The sequence below is a fragment of the Asparagus officinalis genome, chromosome 8 (assembly GCF_001876935.1).
Source record: "Asparagus officinalis chromosome 8, Aspof.V1, whole genome shotgun sequence".
Lineage (NCBI taxonomy): Eukaryota > Viridiplantae > Streptophyta > Magnoliopsida > Asparagales > Asparagaceae > Asparagus > Asparagus officinalis.
Window position 1 is genome coordinate 8,973,846 of NC_033801.1, and position 11,738 is coordinate 8,985,583.

General features: G+C 37.0%; 2 protein-coding genes across 6 annotated transcripts; both read left to right on the top strand.

Annotated features, from left to right (window-relative positions):
• On the top strand, positions 417-4,537 carry LOC109822199. 5 transcript variants are annotated; one of them, XM_020388363.1, is made up of 11 exons: positions 418-544; positions 627-683; positions 784-835; positions 1,130-1,203; positions 1,288-1,418; positions 1,493-1,559; positions 1,632-1,709; positions 1,853-2,169; positions 2,252-3,013; positions 3,539-3,664; positions 3,984-4,537. In XM_020388363.1, exons 1-11 carry the CDS (start codon positions 520-522, stop codon positions 4,056-4,058), a joined length of 1,764 nt encoding a protein of 587 aa, XP_020243952.1. In that variant the 5' UTR covers positions 418-519; the 3' UTR covers positions 4,059-4,537. The 5 variants fall into 5 exon arrangements, with proteins under 5 accessions (XP_020243954.1, XP_020243951.1, XP_020243952.1 ...); XM_020388365.1 differs by lacking the exon at positions 3,539-3,664 and having other exon boundaries at positions 417-544; XM_020388362.1 differs by lacking the exon at positions 3,984-4,537 and having other exon boundaries at positions 417-544; positions 3,539-3,851.
• On the top strand, positions 6,361-11,291 carry LOC109820353 (nucleosome assembly protein 1;4-like). The gene is given in 12 exon segments (XM_020386479.1): positions 6,361-6,515; positions 6,584-6,627; positions 6,719-6,814; positions 8,840-8,932; positions 9,086-9,176; positions 9,258-9,319; positions 9,412-9,596; positions 9,745-9,928; positions 10,007-10,050; positions 10,223-10,409; positions 10,522-10,542; positions 10,999-11,291. Coding segments are annotated over 12 exon segments (1,140 nt in total). The 5' UTR covers positions 6,361-6,442; the 3' UTR covers positions 11,059-11,291.

Here is an 11,738-nt window from a genome sequence, read left to right on the forward strand (position 1 = left end):
AATTGACTGCATGAAAGTGCATTCTAGATTACAGATCACAGCAGCAATTTAAGTAGCCACTTAGTAGTTTTCTCTTTTGTTCTCCTTCAGTTGAGTCATCAACAATTCAGCAACTGTTCTTTTGTAATAGAACTCTTTTGCATGTTGTGGGCATAGTTTTCAAAGGTAATGGTTGCCTTACGAGGTAAAAGATGTTTACTCTGGAGGAGAGAGCCTCCATACACACACACACACACACACTAAAAAGTTCTCTTCATTTTCCAACTTAAGGTCTCATGGGAGAAATTTTTAAGAAGTTAAGGACTAGCTCTCTAATTCAAGTAAAGAAAAAGATATTTGAGACCTTGTACAAAAAAAATAACAAAACATTTCATTCTTTATGGAGCCCACATTCTAAATTCAGCCACAAATTCAAGAATACCAATATCCTTTCTCCATACTCCAGTGGCTCTCCTCCAAGAAAATCCCACATGCATACTTCATCTACCAGTCTTTGCTTTTGCTCAGAACTCTACTCCAATGCCAGGCACCATCCAAGTCTCTGGTACGAACTCAGCTCTCAGTTTTTTGTAGTTGCGCCGAGAAAATACTACTGTTAGCGGTTAACTTTATATCTCAATTTATAGTTGAAGGCCTCATAGATTTCCCCAGATCAACAAATACAAGTCTTTTCACTTTGAAGGGTGGGTGACTTTTCGCTTATTTTATATATTTTTTTTTATTTATTATTGTTTCATATTTTGTTATATCTTTTTAGTTCTTAGCCTGTAGAATTTGATGCAGTTTCCATGGGGAAGAGGGAATACAAAAGCATGGGACAGAGTGACTGCTCAATGTGAGTTACCTGCTCATCTCCTTTCTTTGTCTTCTCAAATTACTTGAACAAATTCTAGCATTCTCTTGTCTTCAAGGGGTTCAGTGGATTTTTTTCCCCATATCTTCACTAACAAACTTTCGAGTTATAGATTTTCTCTTAGCTTCCTCGTCCTGTGTCCTACTGACATTGGGTTAATTCCAAATTGCACGCCATCAAATTATGGCAAAGAAAAAGAAAAGAGCAAATATCAGTCTTTTGACATCCAAAAAAAGAAATAAATATATCCGTTCTTTCCTTCAATATACGGTGCAGCCCTGTGGCATCAATTCGGGAGAACTTGATTGTTGCAATTCATGATCCAGAGGGCAATGAAATATTTCATACAGGTACCTGTTGACTTAGATGAATTTTTCAGATAGAGTTTCGTCTTAGAATAGCCAACGACAATGGAGTTCACTATTTCTTGACAGAATTTAGGACCATGTCAGTGGTGGAGAAAGGAATTCTTGAGGACTCCTACCCTCTCAAATCCGGTGGGCGTATAAACATGAAGCTCCAATTCTCACTCAACAGTGAAGAACAAATGAGGATCCGGAAAATGGTAGGTTTCACTAAATCTCAAGCCACCGTTTCTCTTGATTCATATAAGGATCTTGCTGTTTTACAATGCGGTAGAGGGAGTCTGCATTGAAAAGGAAAGGTGCAGACGAACTACAGAATGGAGCAAAGGGTTCAGCTCTAGGTAGTATTTTCTATTATCCCTCATCAGGACTTTTGCTGAATTCTTTGAATTACTGTAGTTTGAATGTCACAGGGCAGAAGACTGGAAATTGGATTACATACTCCACAACTGAAGGAGCGCTACTTGATCAATCACAACAAACTGACCCAGTTAAGGATTCTTTACAAACATGACTTTAAATATTTAATAATAAATTTCCTATGAATTAGTAATATGTGATTAGGCATACTTTATTCTTAGTGCAATCAAAGTTAAGGAGTTCAATAACAGCATTTCAATATTCATAAATACAGATTCGAGTGGATCATCAAGCGTTACATCTTCGCAAGTCTCTGAGCAACCATCAGAGAGCTCATATAAGAGGGATGATGGCCAGTTGGTTGAAGTAAAGAAAGAAAGTGTAAAGATACAATCGCCTGTAGATGTTGTTAATAAGTGGAAGGTTTTCTCTAAATTTGGTTTAAAGCCGCAGTTCGAAACAACAAGATCTTTAGTTTCAGAAAATGCTACTGATCAACATAGCTATTCTGATTCTACTGAACTGAGAGAGAACAAAAAAAGGAGCAACGTAAGGAAAATGGTGACTGTTTTCGAAAGCAGTCTTTTCCAGGTATTTATCTAAAGTTCCAATTGTATTATGTCTGTTGCATATGAAAAAGAGAGACAGCTTTAATGAAAAATGATAACTGCAGGAACAATATCCTCGTTATAGACGGAGAACAAAACCTTCACAACTCAACATGGGTATTGAAGGTTCTTTGAAAAGAGTGTCTTCAGAAGAAAGTGATATTGATAAACTAAAAGCCCGTCCTAGAAGAATATCGAAGTCGTTTTCTTCAAGCATGCTCTCGGATATTGAATTACAGCAAAATCCAAAATTCATTCAATCTGCATTTCTGAAGAAAGAGGAGGAATTGGAGCATGTTGGTCCTAATAATGATGAAAAAATCAGGAGCCAAGACTCATTTGAACGAAAACCTGTGAAAGAGACGGTACATAGTAGAAAGGCAGTTAATTCTGTTAAATTTACTGATCATGTCGAAGAAGGAAAAGACATCAAAATTAATGATGTGCAAACAGTAATTAAAAGTGTTGCCGAGAATCTTCAACTCCCCCAAATTGAAAAAGTCGAAGCTGTGAACACAAAGGTAAAGGAAAATAAGGAGTGTGCGCCTCTGCAGGAAACTCAGTTTTCTGAAAGTCGTTCAGATGAAGAAATTGAAGCTTTGGTTCCAAATGGAACTGTTAATTCCTTCAAACATTTTTACGTTGATGGATGTCATTTTGGAAATTCTGATCTTTGGACCACTCGGCGTTTATGTATTACAACTGGGAATAGACAGTTGAGAGATCTTCTTGACTACTGCACGACTTCTGGCGGAATGAATCAAATAGAGGACAATCCATCGTTAGGATCGGCTACAAAGTTTATTTTGTACACTGCGGGTGTTCAGGTGACGGTTACATTTCCCTATAACTTTATATCCCTTGTCTTACCTAAGTATTTTTTTAAATTATTTGCAACACTTTTTAACTCGAAAATCTTATACTTGTCAATTACCTGAGCATATTCTTGTAGTTATGTTATGAATACATTATGAACTAATTTTCTATTAAGATGATGTTATTATCCTCATATCTTTGTTTTCTGGATGACTTATTCTACTCTTTTAAAAGATTGTAGTGAAAGCATGGTGATTGATTAGCTGAAGCATTCATGAAAAAGTATGCCATCTTTCGTCACAAATTTAAAGATTTTCATCAAGAGATTAATTGATTTTTCATCAAGAGATTTTTCTCGCCTTGTTTGTTCACGTCTTTAGAGCCATATTTGTCACAAATTTAGAAATTATTGTTTTGTTTGTCACATTATAATCTGTGTCTGACCTTCCAATGACAAAATTAATCATTATGCTTGTAACGATTTTGTTTCATGCAATTTGTGTCTATGATATATGAAACATAGAAATCAAATGCAGCAAAAGCCAGACGATGATGCATTAACCGAAGCGAGTCAGAACGAAAGGAGTTCTTATAGACGTGTAGAAGAAAAAAATGAAAATTCAATTGGGATTGCAAAATTTAGTGCTGGCTTGATTGAACAGGTAGCTCCTTGTTTCATGAAATCATCTTCAGGTTTGTGGATGAATACTTATTTTGTTCATGCATTCAGTGTACATGTGGAGATGTATCTTATCTAAGGTAGTGCTTGTTACTCATGGTTATTTTTCTTACCTTGTGGAATCCATTTCTATTTTTTGGTGAAAGATTTAGATAGAATTTGTACGGCTATGTTAGAAACCATTTCTCTCATTTTTCATTACATTTCATTTTATCTCCTCTTTTCTAAAGTCAATATTCTATGTCAACCATATATGTTCTTTGAGAAAAATATGTCAACAAGATTTTGTTTTTGCCTCTCAGGGAGTAAGAATTGCTATCTTGGTAGTTGCTTGTGGGACACTTCTATTCAATACTAGACAAAGAAAGCCCCGATAATTGTAGAATTTCCTCACTCAAACGATAACAAGCTTTTGACGAAAGGCTAGCTTGGATTCGATAAAAGATCAATTCGTTACATAATCAAGAAAACAAGTTCCTCAAAGTTTGGCAAACTGATACAATAATGTCAGAAGAAAGCTCGGTGGATTGTGGCTTACTAGTTCTAGTTGCACACAGCGCTTTCTTCTTCAAACCTCTGGCAAAGTACATTAACTTTCATAAAACATCTTGCATGGAGAAATCTCTGAGTAACCTGCAGTGGAGCCGGTTATTTAGTTCATAGTATTAGACTTTGACTGATTCTTTAGGGTCCGTGTACTGTTATCTGTTAAGTGTCAGATTATTTCATGTATATTCTATTGCATGTTGAGTCTTTTTTATCATCGAGGTTAATGCTTTACCGTCACAGTGTAATCTATCTATATAGATGAATGACTTGATAAATTTGTCCAAAAAAAAAAGAATGACTTGATAAATTTCAGCTTTATTTCAATGGCCTTTTGGTTACGTTTCAAATATTGTTGAATTTAGATAGAATTCAGGCTCATAAACAGAAAAAGGACCAAGGTTGCAAGTAGGCAGATCAATAACCAAAGAGGTTTCCAATTGCAGAGTCATTTACGTACTCTGCAGCATCAAGGTATTGTGTTGCATCTCTCTTTTTTTGGTGTGAGAAAATAGTTAAAAACTTGCCACTTTTGTTGATTTCTCGTATAACTCTTTTCTGGTATTTGATTCTTCATTACCTTTGTGGTTTGTACCTTGCTATCAATGCATATGCGTATAAATGTTCCATTGACAGCTAAGGTTTTATTAAGTAATTAATATATCAATAATGATTGTTGTAAAGGAAAAGGGAAACAAGCTGTCACCAAGATGAAGATACACAGCTTGTTAAGCAATTGCCAACTTAATTTATGGTAGAAAAAGAAAAAAGAAAAATAAAGATGTGCATCTCATATCCTCATGAAGTTTCAATAACATGGGGGTCTAGAATTACAAGACTCCGTCAATCAAGGGGTCTAGAAATTACAATGACTCCCTCAATCAACATCTTCTTTAATTCTTGATCAAAACAGAGGCATCATGTTTGGCAACTTTGGATTATAATCCATTTAGTTTATAATCTATAAATGTCTTATTATAGTCAGGTGGACTATAATCCAAAGTGTTTGGCAAATTGAATGTTTGGTAATTTGAGTGGATTGTAATCTATTTTTCAAGGGTAGAGTGTTTGGCGAAAGGGTAACTTGTAATCTATCATTTGTCGTCAAAATGACCAAAAATACGCTGAAGATGAAGAAAGAGGGCTTCGGAGTATTCTTAAATATTAAAGGGTAAAGTGATATTTTACTTGGTCAAACTATGTGGCTTGTAAGCCATAAAAATAAATGTTGCCAGGAAATATATTGAATTGATATTTAACCTAGACTGTCCTCTAATGAGACTTGTTATCGTATGCAAATGTATCATCTTAATAAAGTTTACAACTAAAGTGGAAATCCTCATTATTGAGTCATAGATCTAGTCAGACGTCGTGCATGACAAAGGCAGGCTAGTTATCATACGATCCAACAAGTGATTTACGGATTGGGCCGACTTTTCGGGCCCACCAAGGAAGAGAGACTGGAATCTGGGTCTAATTCAAGTATGTGCACAGTGCTTCGGTGATGGCTAGTTGGTGCCAACTTTATTAATTAATTTCTTCATGAATTATCTCCTTTAACTAATTAATTCCTTCATGAATTATTTCCTTTCTCTTTTCTTTCTCATATTTTTAGGGAACTAAACATTGTTGGTAGGAAAAAATAAATAGGTTGCAATTTGGGGAAAAAACTACAACAAAATTCAATTAGATCGGAGAAAAAGCTGCAAACTATAAAAGAGAAATAAAAAATAAAAAATAATTTTCACTTATTGATGAGAAAATTCTAATTATAAATTATTAAAGTATTTGTACCCGAAGGTTCTCCACATGATCAGATATTTGCTTATTTAATTAATATTCTGTAACTCTTTCTATTTTGCCAGCACAAATCTATAATTATATATGATTCATGGGGATAAACATAAATGATAGTAGTGTTGCAATTTTGTGAGAAAGGGAAAGAATTCACTTCAAAATTACACTTAAAAAAAGTTAATTACCAAAAAAAAGGTAAAAGGCGGAAAAAAATGGTAGTTTCTTATCCGGTGGCTGAGCGGTTAACCGCGGTGAATTAGTTAATTTGACCGGTTAGTTACCGGCGGTAGACCAGACTACTCCCTGTTTACCCCCCACTCTCTCCTATAAAATTCCCTCTCTTTTCCCCCTCAATTTCTGTAATTAGGGTTTTTCTCTCTCTAAAACGCGACCAATTTCTTGAGCGAGAGACATCGCCATGAGCAACGAGAAGAAGCAAGACACCCTTGATCTCTCTGATCTCCGCTCCGCTATTCCCGCCAATGCCTCAGGTTTTCTCTTTCTCTCTAAACTTGTTTTCTCTCTCTTCAACTGAGTTCTGATTGATTTTTTTGTGCAGCTTTGAGCGCGGAGGATAGAGCGGGCCTCGTCAACGCTCTAAAGGTGAAGTCTTTGCTGCCATTTTGATCTTTTATTGCTCTAAAAGGTGAAATCTTTTTTACGGTTTACTGATTATTTTGTTGATTGTTTGTAGGATAAGCTTCAGAACTTGGCGGGAGAGCATTCTGATGTGCTGGAGGCCCTCACCCCAAAGATCAGGAAGCGGGTCGAAGTTCTCAGACAGATCCAGGTATGATCCTTTGGGTGATTTCCTATTAGGGTTTTTGTAAATTCAAATTAGCTGTATTTGGGTTTTTCTAAGTGATCATTTGGGTGCTGCTTTGTATGTGGCTAACTTCAAATAGGATACAGTTATGTAATTTGTCATATCAGCTCTTATGCACTTGGTTAATCAGAGATGTAATCAACACATAGTTATGCTACTTGTGTGATACATGATCTTTTCTCAGTCCTCTTAACATTTAATGATCGAGAGCAGCTTGATTGGCCGGCGTTTAACCCAAGGTTTAGTAGCATGACTTCATATATTAGATAACTCCACTTGCAGATTCATCGCTAAGGATTGTGTTGATTCATTTGTTTGTTGGCATATTGACGTGGGAGAGGATACCTTGAATTTGTGTTTACCATAAGAGGACAGCCGTTTATGTTGTTTGTCTTTGATCGAAGACAGTCAAGAGGAAATTTACTTTACCTAGCAGTTTCTCCTGATAAAATAAGCTCTTGAATTTACTTTATGGAAGAGCATGAACACTAGGTGACGCACAGCCACACACATAATATAATATATTCGGGGGAAAGCAATGGTTGCCTTTCAGGTCCTAGTGCTAAAGCAGAATCATAGCTGTGGAATACTGATAGGAGAAGCGTTGTTGATTTATTGAGGGCGTTTTTTTTTCTAGCAAGTTGAGATTTGAGATGGGCAAGTGGTAACTGTAGAGATATTGGCAACCTAGGATATGAAAGAAAGTCTTTTAATCTTCCACAACTGGAAATTTAATCTTTTGTGTGGGCTTGTTCACTTTTCCTCTCCTTCCTATGGAAAGGACTGCTAAGCAGATAAATCCAACATACATGTTCCTTTAAATGGCACCAAAGTCTTATGTAATCTAGGGTTGCTAATCTTGGTCTGATTGGGGACCAAGCCAAAATGCTTGTATCGGTGATCGTGTGCACCAGGTGTCCAATTGAATAGTTTCAGAGCTATTTAGACCCAATTAACTATCTTATGTGCAATTATAATAGGATAAAACTTGATTAATCTAGTGGTTTCATGATTATATGACTAGAGATCAATGACAATGGCAAACAACTAGATCTCACCTGGTGTTAGTAGTTCCGGAGGCAAACTCGTAGTATTGCTTAGTTAGCAAGCTCATTTCAGGCTTGACAAAGTTGACCTGTATACTAATGCGTCATTTTCGTTTTTGGGAAACAATCTGGAACATGAGCCTCGACCCAATCTGGTCAGAGTCGAACCATCTCCGCTCCTACATGCAAGCAATGCAAATTCATTTAAAATCCATGTGCAAAAACAAGGGTTACATATCTAAGCACATGTATATGATTGGTACAATATGTGCTTAGTATAGACATGTCCTGATGCACCATGATCTGGAGTCACCAACATTGAAATTGTTAGTATTGCAATTTGTGAAGAACATCACAACTTTTTCTAAGTCCTGGGAAGAAGAATCTGGCTACGGTAGGAGATTTGTGTATGTGTGACTGGGTAAATGCATTTGTTCTTCTTGGTTTTGGTATGATACAAGTAGCAGATGCTTGATACATCTTCCTTATTTCTTTACCCCGATAATTTCCTACTGGGACTTAAGTATGAGGATGTAACTGAATGGGTACAAGAAAAGCAGGTACTTCAGTGTCTTCTATGGGATCCCTTCAAGATTAACATAATATATTTCTGCTGTTCTTACTTTCCTTTTATTTTCTTTATATTAATGTTACTTGGATAATTGGATTTATTGTGGTTTCATATTTCTGATCTTAGATTCAAAAACCTGATATTGTATCCTCTGGCGTAAATAAATATCGAGGGCTTGCTACTTGCTAGAAGGATAGTTGTGCATATTTTATAACAGTTATTTCATCTTCTTCTTCAACCAAGAGAATCCAGTTTTCTTTTGCTTTAGTCTGTATGATGTCCATTTCTTTCCTTTTCTTTTTTTTTCCATAGCAACCAAGAGAATCCAGTTTTCTTTTACTTTAGTCCTTATGATGTCCATTTATATTCCAGAGCCAACATGATGAGCTTGAAACTAAATTCTTCGAGGAAAAAGCAGCACTTGAAGCTAAATACCAGAAGCTTTATGAACCACTATACACCAAGGTACTCTATTTTTAATAGTGTATTGTGGTTTAGTTAGTGCAGAAAAGCTAAACACTAGACCTCGAGTCTCCCAGGCCTTTTTTTTCTATGGTACATTATACTAGTATTTTAAGCATATTTCTTTGAGAGTTACTTTTGATGTCAAATTTTCAGCGTTATGAAATTGTGAATGGTGTGGTCGAAGTTGAAGGTGTTACTGACGTTGCTACAGAAGAAGCCTCAGTCGAGGACAAAGCTCCCGAAGGTTGGTTGAATGCAAACAGAGTTAAAAATTGTTGGCATGTAGTCTATATTGCTTCCAACCTGATGCTTTTTTTTTACACAGGAAAAGGTGTACCTGATTTCTGGCTCACTGCAATGAAGACAAATGAAGTGTTAGCTGAGGAGGTGAACAGGAAGCCTTGTTTTTCCTTCACCATTCGGTTTAAGTATTATTCATACATATTATGTGATCTTTTTCCTGTCGTTTATGGCTTCAGATCCAAGAGCGTGATGAAGCTGCTTTGAAGTACCTCAAGGATATTAAATGGTGCAAAATTGATGACCCAAAGGGCTTCAAATTAGAATTTTTCTTTGACACTAATCCTTTCTTTAAGAACTCTGTTCTGACAAAAACATATCACATGATTGACGAGGACGAACCAATCCTAGAGAGAGCAATTGGGTAACCTTCTTTGCTCTACTTCACGAAGCGGCTATACCTGCACGCCCCCCCCCCGCCCCTCGCCCTCCCCTCCCTCCCTCCCTTCCTTCTGTTCATCTCTATTCATAATCATGCTTTACCTAACTAAAAGTATATCGGATTGTCTTAGGACCTGAGATCTTGAACTGGTTCGCCCAGGTAAGTGCTTGACTCAGAAGATCCTTAAGAAAAAACCGAAAAAGGGGTCAAAGAATACCAAGCCCATTACTAAAACTGAGGACTGTGAGAGCTTCTTCAACTTCTTTAACCCCCCAGAAGTTCCAGAGGATGATGATGATATTGACGAAGATACCGTAAGTTAACGTCATTCCCCAGCCATGACAGAAGCTACGTACCGACCGAATGCTTATGTTTTTCATTCTCTTTGTCAGGCTGAACAGCTGCAGAATGAGATGGAGCAGGATTATGATATTGGGTAAGCTTGGGTTTGATTGTGTCCAGTTGGTTGTAGAGAGTTTTAATTCTTAATATGAATCAGTACATCTTTCTCTACACATTAGAATTATTTTAAGTTGTATATGGATGATTTCCCTCTTCTTTTTTGTGTGTGATTCTTTATGTTGAGAATAAAGTATTTGTTCTTGCAGGTCTACTATCCGAGACAAGATTATCCCACATGCTGTTTCATGGTTCACTGGAGAGGCTGTTCAGGATGATGGTCTTGAGTTAGAAGAGGATGAAGAGGATGATGATGATGAGGATGACGATGATGTAGAAGAGGATGAAGAGGATGAGGATGAAGATGAAGAGGAGGCCAGCAAGCCCAGGAATAAGGTACACATACATAGATAATTCATGCAAAAGTTAAGTACTAGCAGTATCTTCTTAGTTAGTAGTACGGATACTGATCTCTTTCATCTCCATCCTGGAACCTTACTGTCCTAAGAAGTCGGCTGCTCGGCAGAAGGTATGGTATGTTTTGCTCCTTTCTCAATCTTAGTAAAGTTTTATGGGTACCTTTCACAAAAACCACCAATGCTTTGGGGTGTTTCTCACAAAACACCAAAAGAAATTTCCAAGTAACTCTCAAAACGACGGAAAAATGGCCCACAGGCAAAAAAAACATTTTTTTCTAATTAATTTGGGTTGGGGGGTTGGGTTAGGGGGCAGGGGATGGGGAAGAAGAGGAGGGATTTGTTTGCAAAATGCCTAATGTGATGGCTTATTTTGCAAAAAAATTTTAAAAAAAGTTAAAAAACTAGGAAATGATATTTTTTTACTTGAGGGGCATTTTCGTCAGTTTGAGGAAAGAAAGTATTGTGGGGTTCCATGGCAACGTATTAGGGGGTTTGAGAAGTTTATGCAGGTTTTATTGAATATTTATCGCTTCGAATACTTAACGTCATTGTTTCTGATGCTGCAGAGAAGTGGAGCCAATGCTGGGGAGGGTGAGGATCGGCCAGCTGAATGCAAGCAGCAGTAAACTGTTGAGTTTATATATATTTCCAGTTCCTGGGAGTGGTTCAGAAATTGGCTGAGAACAGTTTTATATATGTTGGGTCTTGAGAGGGAGGCTAGTTTTTCATATGTTATATCAATTCTTTGGCTTCTTTCTTTTGTGTTTGGACAAAATCAAGCCTTTTATTATTTTTGATTAGTGGATGTAAAAGCCAATGTTTTTAGGTGATGGTTTAATTTTTGTTGTTCTTATGTTAATTTGCATGTGTATCCTGCATTATTCATAGAGAATGTTCATCAGCAGTGTAGAGAGAGAATATTTCGTATAGGAAAATGATAGGGGCACACCCCTAACCACATCCCAAACCACACCCCCTCTCTCATATGCTACAGTGCATCGGATTCCACATGGGATTTTAATTTTAAAATCTCATGTGGGGTCCGGTGCACTGTAACATATGAGAGAGGGGGTGTGGTTTGGGATATGGTTGGGTGTGTGCCCCTAGTGCCACCCTTTCGTATAATGTTTCCCAAGTCTAATATGCTAGGATCATGTACGGGTGAAACCCTGCCTAAAGCTTCTTGAGCCTGAAAAGATCCACCTTTTGGTGCCTTGTCTATTTCCTGTAGTTGGAACCAATAATGTGAAGCTTTTATTGGTACGGTTGGAAGGAAGCATTAAGGAGTGAAAGACGGGATGAGGTT

Bases quoted from the DNA above. Each gene is read 5' to 3' on its own strand.
- LOC109822199 (XM_020388362.1), top strand. From the start codon at position 520: ATGCCAGGCACCATCCAAGTCTCTG. The intron at 545-626 runs GTACGAACTCAG...CTCAATTTATAG, and splicing joins AGGCACCATCCAAGTCTCTG to TTGAAGGCCTCATAGATTTC. The intron at 684-783 runs GTGGGTGACTTT...AATTTGATGCAG, and splicing joins AAGTCTTTTCACTTTGAAGG to TTTCCATGGGGAAGAGGGAA.